The sequence below is a fragment of the Mchenga conophoros genome, linkage group LG23 (assembly GCF_057382185.1).
Source record: "Mchenga conophoros isolate Kocher_MC1m ecotype Shallow Benthic linkage group LG23, M_conophoros_male_GT1.1, whole genome shotgun sequence".
Lineage (NCBI taxonomy): Eukaryota > Metazoa > Chordata > Actinopteri > Cichliformes > Cichlidae > Mchenga > Mchenga conophoros.
The window spans coordinates 31,810,181-31,830,876 of record NC_140547.1 but is presented as its reverse complement, the minus strand read 5'-3'; the positions used below and the strand labels follow the sequence as shown (position 1 = coordinate 31,830,876).

Genomic DNA, 20,696 nt, shown 5'->3' with positions numbered 1-20,696 from the left:
TCTCTGGATAAAATAGCTACAGTTATTAAATTAGGGGATATATTTTTTTAGTCTACTACCTTATCTTTAACTTTTTAACCATTATCTGTCCACTTGTATCAAATAATTGCAGATAACAGTGGGGTAGTTTATGCATGCATTGCTGCATGTGAATAATGGCTCACTGGTGTGTCCTCCTCTAAAGTGGAAAATAAGCTCTCCTATAACACTTTTCACAGTTAAATTAATATTTCTGGAGGAAACCCTGGGATTGTTGAACATTTAATCTTAAGCCATGCTGAAATGCTTTTTTGTAACGTGTTAGTCAAGTCACTTCTAGCTATTCAAACTGAGTCTACATGATAGCTAAGTCTAAGTGGTGGAAACAGCAGTGAGCAGGACATTGAGCTTTATTTACTGGGTACTTTTTATATCCTGGTTGTCATTTTAGGCCGTGAAATCTGCAGTCACCGGATAAACAGAAGCCCGTGTTCACAATACCGAACTGTGTTCATCACCCGTGAATGTGATTACAGCTCTTGATCGATAGACAGTGACACGTTGCTGCTGGATGTCACCTAAGGAGATTGTGCGCTGTGTGCATGTGTCAGTGTGTAAGAAGTACAGAGTGTGTGTAGGTGTGTGTGGGGGGTGGAGGGGTGGGGTATCCATATGCTGTCTGTGCATTTATACACACTTTGCACGCCTGTGTGTGTGTTAAACTCAGATCCAGTGTGGTAATGTGAGATCAGACGTAGCCTGTTAGCCGGAGCCTTACATCTGCTGTCAGCCACTCGCTCTAACTCTGTTAGGGATGTTATTGATTGCTCATTATTACCCCGTTCCCTGAAAGATGAGCGTCCCCTATGATCACATTAAATCTCTCCCTTGTCCAATCCTCCCGAGATGCCTTCTGCTCATCGGTGCCCATCAAATTTCTCCTCCGAGATCTGATATCAAGCAGCCTGACGTTCTTTATTGCCTTTGGTTCTCTTTGCGTCGTGTTTGATTTACTCCAAATAACAGTCTCTCTTTTTTTCCCTAACTTGTTCTTTTTTTTCCCCTCCTCCTTTTTTGAACGGACGCAGTTTAGCTAATTGATGTTTTGAGTCTGTGTAATGGAAATAAGCAAACGTAGCTGAGCAACATTTCAAATTATGATTTGTTTTCTTTTTTATTATCGCTAAAAGATACTCGGGGTTTCATGTTAGCTTTGTGATCTGTGTTTATTGACTTGATAGCAAACAAGAAGAGCTGACAAGAAAGTCGTATGTACTTTATTTTCTTAGAGAGGGGCTATTTTTGCTCCACTGCCTGTTATTTAAATGGCACATCAGTCAGTTGTGAAAGGGTCACATTAAAACCATGGTGTCAGTCTTCGAGCCTCGTTCAAAACCTACAGATGCGCCTCTGACAAATTCCTCCCCGAGCCTCCCCTTTAAAGTCCGTGCCCTTCCCTGTGCCTTAGGTTGTCATTTTCGCTGACGATAAGCAGTTGTTGAAGGTGTCACGCGTCCGCCAGCCCGTGTAAAGTTTGGAACTGTTGAAATCCAGCCCTCAGTGAGAGGCCATCTCATCGGCCCCCGCCGTCCCCATGAATAATGCAGAGCTATCGACTGTGTCAGTTGAGCGCAAGGAGACGTGGCGGCAGGCAGCTTGATATTCAGCTGCTGAAGCTGACTGGATGCCCTCACTTTGAGACAAACTGCTGGCAGACTGCTCTGACTTGAACAGACAGGACCTGAATCTGCTCATATGAGATGAGCAGCGTTGTGCTGGTGCGGAGGTAGTCTGTGTCCCAAGGAAGCCTGAGTTTCTGTTCGAGTAGGCAGAGAGGAAGAAATTTAACGTTCGTAAATCTGTATACACATGTTCTCAAATATTTGTCTCAGCCTCACCTTTGCAGTAAATGTGTGTGTCCGTAAAGGAGTGTGTGAGTATGTGTGTATACGTTCTCCAGCCGGCAGCCTGCAGAGAGCTCTAGTGAGAATCTCCTGCCCCCTCGCCACGACCAGTTCAGTGTCAATGCCACCGATCGATGGGCGTATTGATCCGCTGTTTGACTGTTTAGACAACCTGTGTGAATTCTAGCATAATGCGCAGCACACTGGATTTAAAGATGCACGTGCAGGCCGCACTGCCTTGCATTCGTGTACTCTCTTTCGCATGCCTGCTGTCATACCAGAGAGCTCGTTCTTTCTAATGCTCGGAGCATCACGTGCACAAACATGTGCATCCGAGTTCAGAATAAGCAGCTATAGGTTGTATCTCAGAGCAGATATTGGTGGAGTCCAGCGCCATATACCAACATGTCCGATCGTTCCCTTGTCAGTCGCCCCTACATCATGTATAACATTTTCCCACAGTGTGCAAAGGTGTGAGATTAAGATAAATGACTTGTATTTGTTTACGGCTCACTGTTCCCAAATATCTGGAAAAATTTTTGCACAGTTGTTTGAAGGCCATGACTTTCTACCTTCCTTTTCCCAGGCCTCATTTTGGTGCTTGATGTCGTTTTTGGACCGAACTGTGAATTATTTTCATTCAATTTTACTTTTGTTAATTTTTCTTTCCATCCAACAGCCAATAAATGATAGAAAAGGTTGGTTATTCACTAATGTCCTTTTTATTGCTAAAGCATCACAGACAGGTATGAAAGCTTTTCATTTTGGGGGGGCTGGGAGGAGGGTTCCATTTATGTGTTTTAATACACTTCCAAACAGTTGGACTGTGAGACTGGACTCTTTCAGACTCGGTAAGAGGTGTGGGTTGGCATATCGTGCCAAAATCCATATGAAGTGTGCAGAATTTGACACTTCAAACATGAACCGTGAAGGATCCTGCAAGTTCACAGGCTGGGGGTAGAGGTTATCCCAGCCAGGGCCTCTTCAGTAATTCACACACATCCCACAGGCACATATACACACACATATACACACACACACACGCACTTTTGCAGCCTTGCACGTGCGCTAAGCACGGCGGGCGTTAATCTCCACCAACTGCTGTTGAACTCTAATCTAGCTTGCTTGCCAAGTGTTTGATACACTGCAAAATCCATCGTAACGAGTAGAAAAGGCTTTAAAATCTTCTTCTTCTTTTTTTGCCCATGTGACAAAATGAGAGTTTACAGTTAGCTTTCTGTAATTGATACAAGGGGGCTTTATAAATCATGGCATTTTCTGTGGTCTTTAATAGGAAAAAATAATTTGAAATTTGAAGTTTTTTGGTAGCAAATTGGCCTACTGATGTTACAATTGCCATCCAGTCTACTGTCTGAGTGCATCTCCACCCTACCCCTAAACCCCCCTCCCCTTCCAAACCACACACACACACACACACACACACACACACACAACTCGGTGCAGACAGACATAAATGCATCCACAGATGGTGACACCCCGGCAGTCACTCCTGGGCTGGCTGTCTACGTGCCAGCAGCGATAACACATGCAAACACACAAAGACATATGCACACACACACACACACAAACACACACACGGCCTGGCGGCAGCAAACACGGTGATGCATCATTGAGCATAGGCTGGTTTTTCTCTAACTGCTGAGGGGAAATCAGTGTGGTGTTAAGTAACCATTCATGTGGAGCTGAGACCACACACAAACAAACAGCGCAGCGACACTAATAAAAATACATTTACCTTGCGAGATGAATAGAATATGATTGACTAATATGAAAGTTCTCTGGCAGACATGACTCGTGGCCACATTACCGACTACTAAGCTTCTCTGTGAGCAAGCGTCGACGTATTAATACAGCTCCAGTATCATTGTTTAATTCCCCTGACAAATATCTATTGTGCCGCTTTCATACTCTTACTTGGATTGTGATATATTCATTTGTTGATGCGCTGTTAATGTTTCCACTCTGGTTCGGAGTGTGCTGTGTAGGTAATCACCCACTCCGGGGCTGCTGCGCTGCTGTTTGTCATGTAGATCTTCCTGAGGATTGTATTTGAATAATGAGGAAGGCTTGAGCGTTCTCTTGTGCAGAGTGTCTCCACGCTGCCGCAGTAAATGACCTCTGAATAGTTGTTTTGGATTAGCCATCAAAGTCTTCTCTCGAAGTGGCCAATAGATAGGTACTTCCAGAAATGAGTCACTTGAAAATGATCATTGCTGCCGTTGCCATATAAGATAATGGATAACCATTACACTCCATTTTCCCCAGCTCCTCACCCACACAACGCCTGCTCTTGAAATATGATGCATCCACTGTGCTTAGTGAGCACTTAATGTCCAAAAGCACCGTGTTTGTTGAGATTTACAACTGCGCCGGTAGGAGGGGGGTAGAAGAAAGAGTGCGTCGTCTGCGTATAATGTTGTTCACTCAATAATTATCTCATTTTATTTACGAAGACAGACAGCTTTAGACGAGGTTAGAGGCTCCCTCTCTATTATCTCCACCTGCCACCCCTCTATTGTAGCCCCCTCCCTCCTCTGCCCCTAAATGATGTCCTTCATGTCGAGGACTTTCCAAAGTTTCCGTCTAGGAGGAAGAGGCAGGGGAGTGTGTCCTCAGCGCACTCGGTTATGCTGAACAGAGTGTAGGGGAGGAGGGAAGAAAAAAAAGCAGACAAAATTACACCGCACCTCTCGTGCATTGGTAGTCAGATCGATGCCATTTCTGAAAGGATTAGGCCTCCTCTCAGAAATCTATTTTAATTACTGAACACACAGGTAAACAAAGTGGTGGTGGTTCACAGGTATGGATTCGAGCGTCAGAGGAGTATTGATAGCGTGTGGCCCCACGTTAACCTCGGGGCCGCTCTGAAAGATCCTGCCGGCTGCACCCCAGGTGGAAGCGGGGAATGCCGATGTAGCTCCGCGACCACTCTTTCCGTCAGACCGCATTGATGATGGAAACAGATTGAAGTCTACATACTGTGTAGCAAGTTGTTGCATTGTGGTGTTAATGTGTCACATTTTACTACAATTAATCAGAAGCTGCCAGCTTCAGCGTCTGCTAGTCTTCCCATACAGATTGTGCATCCATGTATAACCCTTCTAATAAGGGTTATACATGGATAAGTTGTCTGTGTGTATATCCCATGCATTCATTACCAAACTCAGGCATTTAAAACTCAGTGAGTTTGTTTTTTATTTAATCTGTAATAAGATTAAAGATTTGCAGAGCATTAATAAAAATGTAGGCTTTAGTATTTTTGGGGTTAATACTTTAATTTGTTGCCGTCCCCATTAGCTGCACGCTAGTAATAGATGAGTAATAAAACAAGAATTTGTGACAGACTTTAGTACCTTAACAGTCATTATGTCAAACTGTTTTCACTAATAGGTGCTAATGGTAAATGATTTATAAATGTAAGAGCTACCACAGTATGGCTAAGTTTAGTTTTTTTTAATACGTGAGTAATTTTTATAAATGATCAAATTAACTGTTAACTGTTAAATCTTTATAGACCAGTGAAATCATTATAATTGCAGCTGATACCATAATAACGAGAGTAGAAACATGTTATTAAAGCTTTATAAATTTTCACTCTGTGTTAGGTTGTTTATGTCACGTTATTTTTGTATTTCCTTCATATATCTGTACCTGAGCTGAGGTGACGCAAAAATTTCCCCGCTGTGGGATCAATAAAGTCTTATCTTATCTTATCTTATGTAATTTATAGCAATAAAAGAAGCTAATTTGTATTTGCAGATTTATTGGAGTACTTAATCATTAATAGCTTGTGGATGAGTAATGAGCCACAGATTCTAAAATGACTTTTGGCTGATTTTGCCTTCTTTCTCAAGTAGAAGCTTTCTCACCATATACGTGTAAATGCAGACGGGGGAAAAACAGCTGCCGTAAGATGTTTAAGCAGCAACAAATGGGTTTAAGTTACATACTTTATATCTTTCCACCTATTGATGATGTGTCTGGTTTCTGCATGCTTGTGAAAGGCTTTTCTGATGAAAGAGGCGCTATGGAGATGCTGCTGAGGTCGTGACACTGTTAGAGCACACTGGTGTTGAGAGTCTTTACAGATGTTTTGTTCACACGATAAGAATAATCTGTTTTGCCTAAGTGGGCTCAATGTGTGCGTGCGTGTATTGTACATGTGTCTGTCTTCATTTTTTACTTCATAACTGTGTGTGTGTGTGTGTGTGTGTGTGTGTGTGTGTGTGTGTGTGTGTGTGTGTGTGTGTGTGTGTGTGCAGGGCTGTCTTTGAGGAAGATACCCTGCATGGAGCTGGGTGATTAGGCACGCTGCGCTAGTCACAGGAAATGGAGTATCTGACGGACAGGCCAAGTGCATTATAGATGAATGTCGTGCGTTAGCAGCGCTGAGCCCCTGCCGAATATCTCTCAATTTCCTCTCTGAATGACAAAAGAAGCCACGCACAATTTCCTTGATCCAGAGCATTTGTTTAACTGCGCCCTACCCATTTAACCCACCCATTCAATAGTCTGTCTAGTAAAAGGAAATTTAGACAGTGTCAATTTATACAGCTTTAAGGAAGATCTGATATGGGCAGGCAGGGGTTACGAGGATACGCCTCTGGAATTTAGTTAGAGATTTACGGTGATTTGGTCTGATTTCTCCCGTAAGCTAAACTTGGTATCGTCATTAAACATGTCCTAATATTTTGAAAGTGTCAAAAACAGATTGATTTATTTTTTTGCTCCAGAAATATTTTAGAGTTTGCTGGTTTGGCTGTGCAAACTTATCCCAAGGTCACAGATCGCTGATTACAATGGGTGTTAGAGTTTTTTAAAGTTGCTGTCATTTGTCAAATATCTTTATATCGCAGCTCCGAGCTGTCATCTTTACAGAATCCCCACCCCCACCCACCGTCTTTGAGTTAGTGACAGCTCATCTCTCCCGGTCACTGCTCGCCGTCTAGACTTTGAACTCGCTCTGTTTACTTCCTTATCTGTTGTTGTTGTTGTCGTTACTGTCGTTGCTTTGCGGCAGACTAGTCGTTGTAATGGTAAGCTGTGGCTGGACTTGAATCGAAGGCTTCAAAGATGTGAATTCAGGCTATTTTCAGAGAAAAAAAGTCTGTCATGGAGGATGGAAATGAAATTAAATTTCTGCAAGCAACACTTCTGTCTGTAGTTTGGACTCGGTTCAAATAAGGTTGTTAATAATAACATTTCTGTCACTTTCTGGATTGCAATTTCTGCTCCAAAGAATAAACATGATTTCAGTTTTGATTTTGTGCGCTCATGTATGTGTGAGCGAGAGAGGGCGAGGGCGAGAGAGACACCAGCTCATGACTAATTTTATAATTAATTGCCTTTTGGAGGACCTAATCACATTATTTGACTCTCTACTGTAGGTTGTGTGCCAATACAGCGTAGCCTGTGGCTTAGTCACAGTGTGCCGGACTCATTAACGAGGCAGTCCGGAGATTTGTCAAACACACACGAGGCCTGCGTGCATAGAAAAATGCACACACATATGTCATTAAACAATAGCTGCGTACTGTATGTTGTGTACTGAGGTTTTTTTGTGCTGTGATTTAGGGGTTAAAAGATGCCCTCTGGTGTATTTGATAAGGATTTGAATAACTGGCTGGTTAGATTTCCCCTGTGGTGCGTGAAAACGGGTCTCTCTTGATGAAGTTATCGCTTGTCATGCAGCTCTTTCTACTCCTCCACCTCCTCCTCCTCGTCCTCCTCTTTCTCTTCCAACGCTCGGCCGGAACGCATTTGTTTAAAGGAAGGGGAAAAAAAAGAATTACGACACAATAGTTTGTTTTTGAAGGTCTCTGGTGAGTGTTTATGTTAGAAAGACAAAGAGGGGTGCACATTTGTACGCCTTGTCTTGGCGTGTGTATACGCACGCAGTGGAAACATGTGTGCCAGCATGTCTTTTTCGCGTACGCACACATACACATACGGCTTAATTATGGCGTTACCGAAATGGGCAGTTTGCTCTGACACCCCGCTTGCAGAATCACATAGCAGACAGACTTAAAAGAGCTCATTAGCTCTCTCTAAAGAGCTGTTTACTGCATATACACACACACAGAGTAATAGGCAGTTCTGTTGATGCAGATGGATGCCGAGTGTAATGAGAATTATTAGGCTTCTCTATGTGGAGGCTGGAGGAGAGGGGTGAAAAAAGCTGGCAGACTAGACGCTTCAGAAGGTGGAGAAGATTTCTGCTGGATGTTTCACCCGAGTGCATGATTTCTCTCTCTCCCTTTTTCTCGGCAACATGTACGACTCTTGGTTTAAAAAAACAAAACAAAAACAAAAAAAACTTGAACACCTTATTGCATGTGTCTGTCCAAATGATCTGTAAATATGTCTGCCAGGTCTGCAGCCTTGCAGCTCGATCAAAGTGCTGTAACGAGACCAAAAACAAATGAATGGAAATATTTCTTGTTAAATATTTAAGCCGGAGGCCCCACGCATGTAATCTTGTAACCTTAATGAAGGCCTCTGCAGCCAAAGGCCAAATTGTGCTCCACAAGTAACAGAACAATTTTATATTTTAAAGAAAAGAGCCTTGACTGTTTGTGAAAATGAATGTGTGATGCTTTTAATAACAAAGGGATATTGAATCGCCCTTTGACAATGAATTCAATGACTTTCTTTCAATGTCTTTCAAGGTCATTCATAGCAAGTAAAGGGATGTAGTAAGGCCCCGCCCCACCTGCACCATCACATTAGGGCGCTTTGCTTTGCTCATTGCCCCTGGTTTACATCACATTGAATTAAAGGATACACCCCTGAATGATACCAAAGTCAGTCCTCCTCGATCTCTTCCATATGTTTTGGAGAAGGAGCAGCAAGTTCAAAGTGCTCAGTTCAAAGCATCCGTCCTCATTTGAATAACGTAGCGTAATCGCTATTACCTTATTTAAATAGTGCAAGTTATCGTTTGGCCTTCATTTGCATTGCAGGGTAATCACTGCTTCTCTGCATTAACCTCATTATAGAAGAGATGAAAGCCCTGATGGAGCCTGACATACTCTTTTTATATATGTTATCTTTATTAATGACAGTATTAGAAAGATCGTGTTTCTTTAAACAGAGCACATAAGAGTTTGGTGCATGTCGGATTACAGGGAGTGAAGACTAAGACTTTGAAGGCCTTTGTTTTTTGTGTTTATTCCTCATTTCTATTACCTTCAACATTTTTATATATTACTCTTATTTCTTTCTATCCTCACACCTTCTTTTGAATTATTTTGTGTAATAAGATAAGCTGGAGTATTTTAGCTAATAACACAGCTAGATAAAAAGGTACGCCAAATTACCTAAATGTCATCAACAGATAAGTCTAAGAGAAAATGAACAGTTTTTTTCAGTACTTAGCATCTCTCTGTGTCTTCTGCTAATAGGTAGATTCAAATTATGTTAATTAATGTGATTAAAAAGTAGCAACACCAAAGGTGTGGCACCTTATTAAGCTACACTAGCTTTGCTAGCTGCGTTGTTTTTCTTTGGGGGGGGTTTCACCACATACACTACATCAGTAAAAATGCATGCATTACTTTTTTTTGACAAAGAAGGCAATTTATCATTTATGTATATGTGATTGATATATTATACCTGAGATGTGGCATTCATAAATGATAATGGCTAGAGAAAAACTTAGCTAATGCTAGTTTGGCTAGCTCTTTTATTTGATATAGCTCATACCTATTTGATTGTTTTACTGTATCAAGTGCACATTAAGATCCTTTTGAATGGCAATATTTAAGAAAATAAAATGTTTTGAGTGTACATTTGAAGTTGATTTTTATTTTATTTGAAATGTGTATTTTATTTTGTTCATAGCTAAGGTTAACAGGGTCATCTCTTGCTAACTTTCTTTTGATGTAGCTTTCGTGCTTCGGCTTATTGTCTGGCTGCAAGAGGACATGAGAATTTCTCTAAAGTTAAACATATATACTCAGGCATTAACAATAAAGCAAAAAAAAAAAAAAAAAAACCAAAGCCTTAAAATACAGTTTTTTCTCTACATTAATATGAATATATACTAGATGTCAATAGTTAGCCTCTGTTCAGTTTTTATAGAAAAATGTTTATTTCAGCCCAGATGGTGTCATCTATTACAGAGATTGTGTGATATCTTTAATTTCTTTAAAAAGAATGTGTCATATCATAGAATATATATTTATAACATTTGCTGCCACTTGCTCTGCACTATACCAAATTAATATTATGTTATGTCCATAATCTTCAACTGAAGCACTGTTGAATGCCCATTTAAGAAACATCTGAAGGTGGATTTTTCTGTGGCAGAATCACGCTGCAGAATCACCCTGTGTCAGCAATGCTGTTTCACTGTAGGTCTGTGCCACTGCAGAGAGGAGAGTCACTCTGATAGTATATACAGTGATTATAGCCCCTGAATCAGATGGGGAGTGGACAGTTTGTTTGTAAGAAAAGGTCTATAATAAATAATAATAAATATAATATAATAATAAATATATACATGTATTTACAGATAGTTGAACACATGGCTGAATCTGTTGTCCTCATCCATATCTGCTTTATAGTTATTTGGTAATGCTTAAAAGTTAATGTTGGAACTATACAGACTTTATGTGCAGTCTTTTGCTCCTGGTTACGGATCAGACATGACGCTTAGAATACAAGCTTGAGAGCAGCCTTGAATTGTTTAATATTTTCAGTGATCTTGTTCTATTAAGGATTGATCAATACTCATTGACACTGGCTTACTGACAAAATAACAAGAAAAATAACAAAACTGCACCCTCTGATGGACTCCTGGAAACACAATTTTTTTCTGTGGACTCTCTGAGCTACTCAGATTAAAATGGTTACACTGCTGTATGAACGCATTGGAATCATCACAGAGGAATGTGACTTTGTAGCATTTTGTCTTTGCAAATAGTGCTCTTTGGCAGTTGTGCAGCCATTTTTTTTTAATATCTGTTAAATGTTTCTTTGCTGGTGTGAAATCTGAATTTTGTCTAGAGCGTTGTTCTTATTTTCTCCTGTTTTTGGAAATGTAATTTCCTTTTAGAAATACTGTCCTTTTTATATTGCTGCCTTCACTTAATATATTCTCAATATTAAAAGAGCCTCTTAGCTAGCACAAAACTTCGCCCAGCTCTATCTGAGGTGTTCCCTGCTCACTACACTGGGAGGGTGATGGGCACGCCAGCCCCGGCAAGACTCCCCTCGGCTAAAATGTTGTAAATTAACACAATTAGCAGATCGCCATTCTGCTAATTAGCCACTGGCGTCTGCTGAGAGATGGCTAGAGAGAAGAATCAGAGAGGAAATAGGAGTCTAGGGATACCCCCACCCCCACCCCTGCCTGTGTTGTTACCAAACAAACACAGGGCCTCAGAAAAGAGAGCAAGAGAGAGTGAACGTGTATTTGTTTGTGTGTGCTTGCTTTCTGCGTTTTTTCCCCCATGTTTATGTGTTTGCAGTAGCATAAATGGATGGGAGGAAGGGAAGATTTGCTCCTCCGTGAATGCATTTTATTGTGCGTGCTGGCTTTATTCACACAAGCACAAAAACACACACATAAACCAATTTTGAAACAGGGATTGCTTACTAGACCCCCAGTTGTGGGTCTCTACATGCAACCGCTGCCAGTCAATAAGTCGGAGGAAGTAGCTTAAATGACACCGATATTATCCTTTATTTGTGTGCACTAAGTCAAATCAAACAGGGTTCAATCTGCTGTGCGGCTGCTGTGATTACGCCCAGTCCAGCCTTTGATAGTGCCACGGCTTTGATAGTGAGACAACGATGGAGCCACTGTGTGACTGTCAGTGTTTGCAGATGGCATTGGCTGGGATTAAAGGAAACAGTGGCTCTCCAGCCTCCTGAGGCAATAAAGGGGAGAGCCAGGTGAGTATGTCTGAGATGAGAAGGAGCAAAGGAAGGAGGGAAGGGGAGGGAGGCGAAGTGAGCACAGAGGGACTAAATAAGAGGAGGGGTGGCTTCGAAGAAAGGGAGTGAAAAGTGGAGATATATATCGAAATAGATGGAGTCTGAATAAAAGGAGGTGAAGAGAAATAAAGACAGATCTAGCAGGAGGGGAGGTGGAAAATGGATAACAAACAAAAGCAAAGAGGAGAGAGGCTGAGAGTGAAAACAAGGCAGCAGGGAGGCATGAAGAAGAGGCAGACAGAATGGTAAAGAGAATGGTAGAGAGAGAGAGGTCAAGGTGGAGCTGTGCAGAAAGGAACTAAGCTTGAGACACAATGTGTTGTAATTCATAGCTCGCTACAGCTCCTGCGTGTGTGCCTGTGTTTGTCTGTCTGGGTCAGTGGATGTGCGTGCGTGCGCGTGTGCTCATGGACGTCTGCACGCCGGAGTGCAGGCATAGATGTTTTTTCTTTTTTTTTTTAAACGCCTGTGTGTCTGAGCACAGGTTTGTCTTTAAGTGTGTATTGAATGAAAGTACCACAAGCAGAGGTGTGTGTTTGTGTGTGTGTGTTGCTTTGTGGCACTCGGCGAGGCGCATTTTCAAACCCATCTCCAGCCTCTTCAGATGAGCCGGGGATTATAGAGTGACCCTCAATGCCTCTGTCTTATTGGTCTGGCCAGGGTGCATTAGGCTGCCGTAACCAGCCATCCCAGCGTCTCTCTGTACCGCACTTTACCTGCTGATGCTCTCTCAGAGTCCTTGTGAGCTGTAGGGTTTAACAAATCTTGATTAGTTGGATGCAAATCCATAATAACACACCAAATAACACACCAAACGCCTCTGGACAAATATCACCTTTTTGGACAGTTTTAATTATTGTTAAAATGATGTTAGCTTGACAGTGTGTTAACGCATCTCTGTCTTTTTTTCCTCAGGCGTAAAGATGCAGTGGACCCCCGAGCACAGCCAGTGGGCCGAACAGCATTTCGACATTTCGTCCACCACGCGCTCGCCAGCCCACAAGGCTGAGGCATACAGGGCAGTACCTGGCCACCTGCAGCGCTCGGCCACCTACCAATATGCCTGGGCCAATGACGACATCTCGGCACTCACTGCCTCCAACCTGCTCAAGAAGTACGCTGAGAAGTACTCTGGTATTCTGGACATGCCGGGCTCATATTCGGAGACGCCTGGTGTCCCAGGAGTGATGAATGGACGGAAAGGTGAATCTGAGCCTTGGCAGGATGGTGTCTACCCCATGAGCTGCATCCCAGAGGGCATTTCCGTCAGGAAAGGGGGGGTTGCGGCAGCTTCAGAGGTGGTGTCTGGCATGTGCAGCTCTCCGGGCCTGGCTTCCAGCACCCTGAGTGAGCCCAGCTACTCCAGCAGTAGCTGTGGGAGCCACACAGCAACTGCCCTGCACTCTTCCTCCATGCCCTCTCAGGAATATGGCCCAGCGTACAGCAGCTCGTACCTGCACAGCAGTTACAGCTCCCAGTCTACCCCCGCCCCGGCACTTCCATCTCCACTGCACAGCTCTGGGCTACTGCAACCACCTCCTCCTCCACCCTCCCACCCCACTATAGTCCCAGCTTACAATGGAGGCTCCCCCAACTTGTCTAGTTATAATTACCCCCCAGCAGGCTACCCAGCTCAAAACTCAGTAGGGCCAGGATATAGCCCTGGAGGAGCCCCCCCTCCCTCCTCGTACCTTCCCTCAGGCATTGCTGCACCTACACCCCTTGCTCCCTCTTCTGCTTTACCTGGATACCCATACCAGAGCCACAACCTGACCCCAATTGCCCCAACCCCTCTCAACAGTAGCTCCTCCAACTCACTAAAGAGGAAAGCCTTCTACATGACAGGTCAAGGAGAGATAGACCCCTCTTATGGTAACTTTGGCTACAGTCAGGCAAGGAGCTCAGCTGAGAGTCCCATGTACAGGGTAGCAGATAGCAGCAGTACAAACGGAGGCTCCAACAGTGCCAGTGGTGGTGGGTTTGACAGGAGTGCTGAGAAGTCATCTTTAACTTTTAATCCTCAGAAACAATCCACCATTGCATCAGAGCAGCAGAGGAAGTACAGCAGCCAGGCAACTGGTGGGCCTCTGACTCCACCAGCCTACGTCTCCTCCACCCTGGGGGGTTCCCGCTCAGCAGACTCTATTCCCAGCTTTACCACCCCCTCCCTCAGTGAGCAAGGTCCTGAAGACCACCGTCTCCACCTTTCTCACTCAGCACCTGGACCTACCTCCTCCTCATCCACTTCCAACTCCCGGCCTGCTGAAGAACAACTAAAAACCAGTGATCCTCACCTCCTGGACATGGTTACCTCTGAAATTGTACAGCAGGGGCCCCCAGTGGATTGGAGTGACATTGCAGGTCTAGAACTTGCCAAGGCTACCCTGAAGGAAGAGGTCCTGTGGCCCATTCTGCGTCCAGACATGTTCAGCAGTTTAGGACCATCCCCGCATTGTGTGTTGCTGTTTGGCCCCAGAGGCAGTGGCAGGACATTGCTGGGACGTTGCCTGGCCAGTCAGCTGGGAGCACCATTCCTACAGCTCAGCGGCTCAACACTGGCGACAAAGTGGCTGGCGGATGGAGAAAAAATCATCCGAGCATCATTCCTAGTGGCACGGTGCCGGCAGCCCTCAGTACTGTTTATTAGTGAAGTGGACATGCTCTTGTCGGCCCACCTCAGTGAAGAGAGCCCTATCAACCGACTTAAAGGTGAACTTCTTGCCCAGTTAGACTCACTTCTTATGGGCTCGGGCGAGGATGGAGGCAACCAAGTATTGGTGGTTTGCTCCACAAGCAGACCACAGGATATGGATGAAGGACTGCGCAGGTACTTTTCCCGGAGGGTCCTGGTGCCTCTGCCGGATAGCGCAGCTCGACACCAGATCATGAACCAGCTCTTGGCCCAATCTCAGCACAAATACTGTTTGAGCGAGGAGGAGCTGGCGCTGCTGGTCCAGCGTACAGATGGTTTCTCAGGACTGGATCTGGCCAGACTCTGCCAGGAGGCTCTTGTAGGCCTGTTACATGTCTCTGCACAGGGCGTGGACATGACTGGTATGATGCCCAGGGGACAAATCAGGCCCCTCACCTACCAGGACATTGAGAGTGTCTTTTGTAAATTCCAAGCAAGTATATCGCAGAAAGAGATTGACACTTATACTGAGTGGAACAAAATGTTTGGTTGCAGTCAGTGAAAAGATAGATCCCGCCCTTGAGAAAAAGAGGTTTCCACAATTCCTCCCCTCAGGGCAGAAGCATTGTGCTGAAGGGGAAAGGCACACAAAAGGCCAACACAAGCTCTCACAAGTAGGGTTTAGATGCACCAAGAGAGTCGCTTTGATGAGACAACTGACAATTTTGCAGTTAATGAACAAGAGTTTTAATTTGAATGCTCGACACTCCAGAAAGCCAGGGATTGTTTACACATTGCAAGCAAGTTGGCTTCAGACAGGACACCCCAGTGTCTGTGTATATATTGTTATGTTGTTGTTCTTGAGATTTAGTTGGCTATCCAAGTGCCTGAAGTGGTGCTTTCTGAGTTTATTTGTTTATTTGCCTCACAATCTACATTCATGGCATGAGCTGATAATTATTAAGAGCTTTAAAAACTTCAGCGGCATGTCTGAAAGACCCAGACTGACAGTCACCATTGGGTGGTGGTCAATCGACCTTTATTGTCTTACTAAGAGCAGAAATCCATTTGGGCTGCAGTACCCTGGGCCCCTGACTCTCACCCATGTTTCTGATCCTGTGTCTGCAAAACAAGCAAACGTAACAAACCAACAACCAACACTCAGGAAAGCGTTTGTGAATTGTACAGTACCTCAAGACATCTTCACGAAAAGCACTAAGACCTGAGAGGAGAATCTGGCAGTGTTAGGTGTACCTCAAAAGACTAGGCTAAATAGCAAAGAGGTGGCAATGAATGTACTAAATGTGTTCTGGATTCGTGGAACATATTCTATAGTGAGAGTAAAAAGATTTTGTCCTTTCCCCCCCCTCACTGCAGGTGCTTTAGTTACCTGTTTCTACTTGACCAATCCTTATGAGCTTATTACCATTGCTGTTTCAAAATATAAAACTGTGTTGTTTTGGGGTTTTAAAAGATGGGCAGGTGTTGGGGTGGTGGGAGTTGTACATTAATTAAAACAACCATAATCAACATTGTCTATAATACATGATCTAGGCTATATGGTTTAGCTGCATGGAACCACATCAGTTATCAGCTAACTCCTGCGTAAAATATTCATCATACATTAAGCGAGGTATTCTCTGATCTTGATGAACTTAAATGGAAGGAATCATTCTTCATATAAATATACTTATTTGCTTTTTTAACTGAGAGATCAGGCTAGTACCAACAGCTGTTTACGTTAGCTTGGCATAAAATATGTTAGCCTGTTAGACTGCAGCATGTTAAAGTTAACCAGTTAACTTTTTAAACACTTAACAGTGTTTTTGCAGGGATTTTGCAATGCTAAGCTAACGGGCAAATGTTTGTAGACTTGGCTATCTTTCATAAAGAGAACAAATAACTGTATTTCTCCAAAATATCAGTGATATCAAAGAAAAAATACTGTCTTTTTGTGTGGGTATTACATTATTGTTTGACTTGGTCTTGCATGGTTTTGAGGAAAGCATGTTTGTCAGTCAGCATCAAGAAAGCGAGGCTTGGATATTGCCCTTACCGAGTCCAACTGAAATCATATTTAGTTATTTTTTGCAGTATTAACAAATGTCATATATAAATATGCTTTTAAATTAACTTTTAACTTTGATATCATTAAAAGAACAGAACGTGCTCATACAACCATAAACACCAATCAGACATTGTAACAATATGCTGTGACTAAAATAGGAGCACTATGAAAACATGGGTCATATCATACCTGTATAGGTGCAACATTTTACAAAAATTGCATTATTGCTTTATTTGCTATATTTTATTGAGGTCTTTAACAATTACTGGTGTTTATTTTGAAATAAAAAATGAAAATTAATAGTAAGTCTATTTTTCATTGTGAAAATGAAATTAAATAAGAAGTGAAATATAAGAACATGGTTACAGTTTTTGCAATGTTACCGACTTTGACGTTTTTTGGGGACAGACAACAAAAAAATCTAATTTGAGAGATAGTTGTGCTGTAGAAGATGACACAATGATTTCATTTGGACTTTGGTGTCATAGATACGTTTGTAGGAATTTCCCCTTGTTAAACACTGGCTCAGTTTCCAAGACACAGATGACGCTTAGCTATAGACAAAAACAAATTCTTCATCTTCATTGATTAAAAAAAAAAAGTTAGTTTTTTAGGCTTAATCCACATCTAGGGAAACTAGCTTACCATGTTTAGCTGTATTTGAACTCGATTAGCTTCTGAATGAGATGCCACTCATGTAAATTACATATGTGGAAAGTAGAAATTTAAAGAAATAATATTCGGTTGCACGGCAGTTGTCATAACCATAATACGGTCAGCCAGGAGGTATATGCAGTTGGAATATATATGTTTTATTCTGTTTTTGTTTTTTTTTAATCTAAGATGACCACCCCAGAAAAACAAATCAATTCTAAACAATGTCAGCGCTTTTTTTTCCTGTATCCGTATTGTCTTTCTTTTTGAAAGTTACTAAGATGGTATGAAGCGCACGATCTACATACATTTGAGTTCCTACTGTTTAACATGAGTGGGGAATTTTGGCAGTAGTTTTGAAGACCTACATCACTGAACAATATCTGTTTCCCTTTGTATCATGTTGGAATGTATTTTTGTCTCTTCCTCGCCACCGTTTAAGGAGCTGTTGTGGCATGGGACTACTTAAGTCTATTGCACGTGCACTAAAGCGTTTTGTGTGTAATCTGGGGGGGGGGGTTTGTTGAAATTTCTCAACGGCATTGACAGCACTTATTTAGTTGGTGTTTTATTTATCTAAACCGCTGATCAGTCTTACCCTTTTTATCGTACCTCCTGATTTTTCTATAAGAAAAATATCCCAAAGGTACGAGCTGCTTGTTGTGTATGCCTTGTGTCGCTATCTCGTAGGCACCATCAGTTCAGCACCTGGAGTGGGGTGGGGGTGGGGAGTTCTGCTGAGCATCAGCAAACTGATGGAAAAGAGAGACAGACAGGCAGCGTGGCAGCAGCAGCAGCACAAGGGGGGAAAGCAGAGTGGTCCGTCAGAAAACCACCCTCAAAACAATCTGTACCAGAATTCCTTCTGTCAGCAAATCCTCTGGAGAGAGAGTCCCTTTGGACAGAAAAACCTACTAATGCACTTCACAGCACACAACAGTAGCACAGGCCTTTCCTCCTCTCTCTCTCTATCCCTCGCCATTCTCCACAAGCCGACCGACAAACCACTTGAAACACACTGGTCAATGCTACGCTTTGTTTGTTGCGTGTTTAGCGGGTCCTCTTTTCATGTCTTTTTCTCCATGATGTGCTGATCTTTTCCCCTTTTTTTCCTTTCTTTAAATAGAGTTCTTCTTTAAAGCATTTCTACCTCATGGCTACAAAACACACGTGGTATTTGATTTAGGTCTTTTACAAATGTCAGACATTTGTGGAAAATGTATTTTAAAAAAAAGACAAAAAAAGGAGGAAAGAATAACACCATGAAGTTTTGCGCAGTCTACCTCAGATGACTGTACTTAAAAACATTTAGCTGATGGTGCGACCGGAGGCTGCAGCATAGCCTAGTGTGCGTGTGCGCGTTTGTGTGTGTTACCACGTGTCCTCTCCGAGACAGACACACACTCATGATGAAACTGATGTGAAAACACGCAAGCGATTCGTAAAGGGGGCGGGGGAACGGTTGGGGGTCAACCTAAACGTGACCTGGAAATGTATAATCCAATACATTTGCTTTAATCTTCTGTGAAGTACTGTGGTTGTGCGCGTGTGAATGTGTATATACATGGGCACACTCTTTTTATTTAATTTTTTTTTTTTTGATTTAGTGTGTTAAATTTTATAAATTGTTAGTATATATAACACACTTGCACAACTTTAAAACAGAGTGTAATGTGTTTCTGTTGTACATATCTATACATACAATACAAATGCACCACTTGTTTATATGTGTGAATATGTTGCCATACTTGCAGTCAACTTAAATGTATTTTCATGTAATCTGAGATACAAGCAGCAACAAACAATTCATTAAAGACATTTTCTTGGGAGATTACAGCTTGTATACGTTTTTTTTTTTGTTGTTGTTGTTATTGTTTTTATTGGAAGCGTAAAGTAATAACTGAATTTATTTATCAGTAAAATGGAAAAATAAATGTATTGTCCTGCCAAAAAATAGCCCAGCTGAAAAATCGCCTTAATGAGCCTTGTGTTAGTCACCCTTGTGTGCAATTATAAAATCATCCGTGTTGCACAGGAAGCCAGCGCTGTCGCTTCTCTCATTAAAATGTAACAATTCATTTCTCTTGCTATGCTAAGAGTGGCTAGACCAAAACATTAAAGCATTAATTATGTTTCTCCATCACAAAGAATTTGGATTATGTGAGTGCTCTTAAAGAAAATGATGCGCATTTACCCACTATGTTTCCTAGGTGTCATTATATAGCTACTGGTGAAGTGTGGGAAGCTGCCGCGTAGCCTCCGTAATTATCTCTGAAAACTCGAACACGTCACAAGGTTAAAGTACATCGAGGGGTGCCGTTTTCTTTATTTTTCCACTTTGGCACATGCTATACATGCTATGATCATAAATAATTCATGACGTATATACATCTATTTCCCCATCTGATTTTTCGGACACAAAGAAATAACCCGTATTTATGACGCTATGGTTGATCAGCAGGGGACGTTATTGGAAAATTAAGTCCAGCAGCCGGACTTGAGCTTTACTCACAATTTCAAGGTTTACATTCTTCCAGTGTGTGCGTTTGTACCCCGAGGTTATCTGCCAAAACACTGTCCTCTTCATTTTCTAAAGGTCCTCCTCCCTCCATAAGCTGTGCCTCACACCTTCGCTCAGTCTTTTGCACAACAATTAAAATATGTTAAGTGATCATTTTCCTTAAGTAGTCTTAAATGTGCAATCTATTCAAATATGAGAGGAAATTGCCCACAGCTCACAAAAAAAGAAAAAAAATCGGAGGCGATTGAACGGGGGTAAAGCTGGAATAAATTATGCAAATAACACAAAGGACTTTACCAGTTGAAAGCCTAATTTTCCTATAATCAGCACACTGTCGCCTAATATTTTTTTTCCCACCTCTTATTAAAAGTGACTGTTCTTTTGCCGATCATCAGATGGCTCTATCTGTCTAGCTGCTCTTGTGAAATGACTGCAGCCTGCCAGACTAAATGCTAAAGCATTTTGCTGGAGCTTTTAGATGATGGTTACATTCCCACACAAGTAATTATGCGTCGGAGAGTCCAGAAATAAGGTTTAATTATACAGTAATCGTCTGTGATGGACACTAGGAAGTGGTGAGTACCGCCAGACTGCAATCCATCAATGACAAACCTCTGGCCAGTTTTAATTCCTCCTCATTTGCATCCTAACCTCCACACCAAGTTGCGCAAACGCTGTTAAATGTTAATAGGACCTGTCTCGCCACTCAAAATGAATGGTTAAGCCATTTTTAGTCACTTTTCTGTCTCCCTCCGCCTCCACCTACACCACCGCCACTCACTCTCTTCTATCCTCACTTTGTTTCATCTCTTGTCTTGTCTTTATCTCGCTAGCTCTTTAACCAGCTCACTTCTTTTATTCCTTTCCACGGCCATCATCTTCACACAATTCTCTTTTTTCCTTCCATCCTTTCCTCCCATCTTTCATTCTCTCCTCCTTCCTTCCTCGCAGGCTTCGCCGTGGAGGAGGCACAGA

The 20,696-nt window shown here is 42.4% G+C and overlaps 1 protein-coding gene across 2 annotated transcripts in view; it reads left to right on the top strand.

Moving 5' to 3' along the window:
• LOC146547629 (fidgetin-like) overlaps positions 1 to 17,708 on the top strand; it is a 32,271-nt gene extending 14,563 nt beyond the window's left edge. For both annotated transcript variants that reach the window (XM_085265521.1, XM_085265522.1), the window contains exon 3: positions 12,762 to 17,708. In XM_085265521.1, the coding sequence (XP_085121647.1) occupies positions 12,762 to 15,040 (2,279 nt within the window). In that variant the 3' untranslated portion in view covers positions 15,041 to 17,708. The remainder of the gene's footprint in view (positions 1 to 12,761) is intronic.
• Positions 17,709 to 20,696: the final 2,988 nt, after the last annotated feature.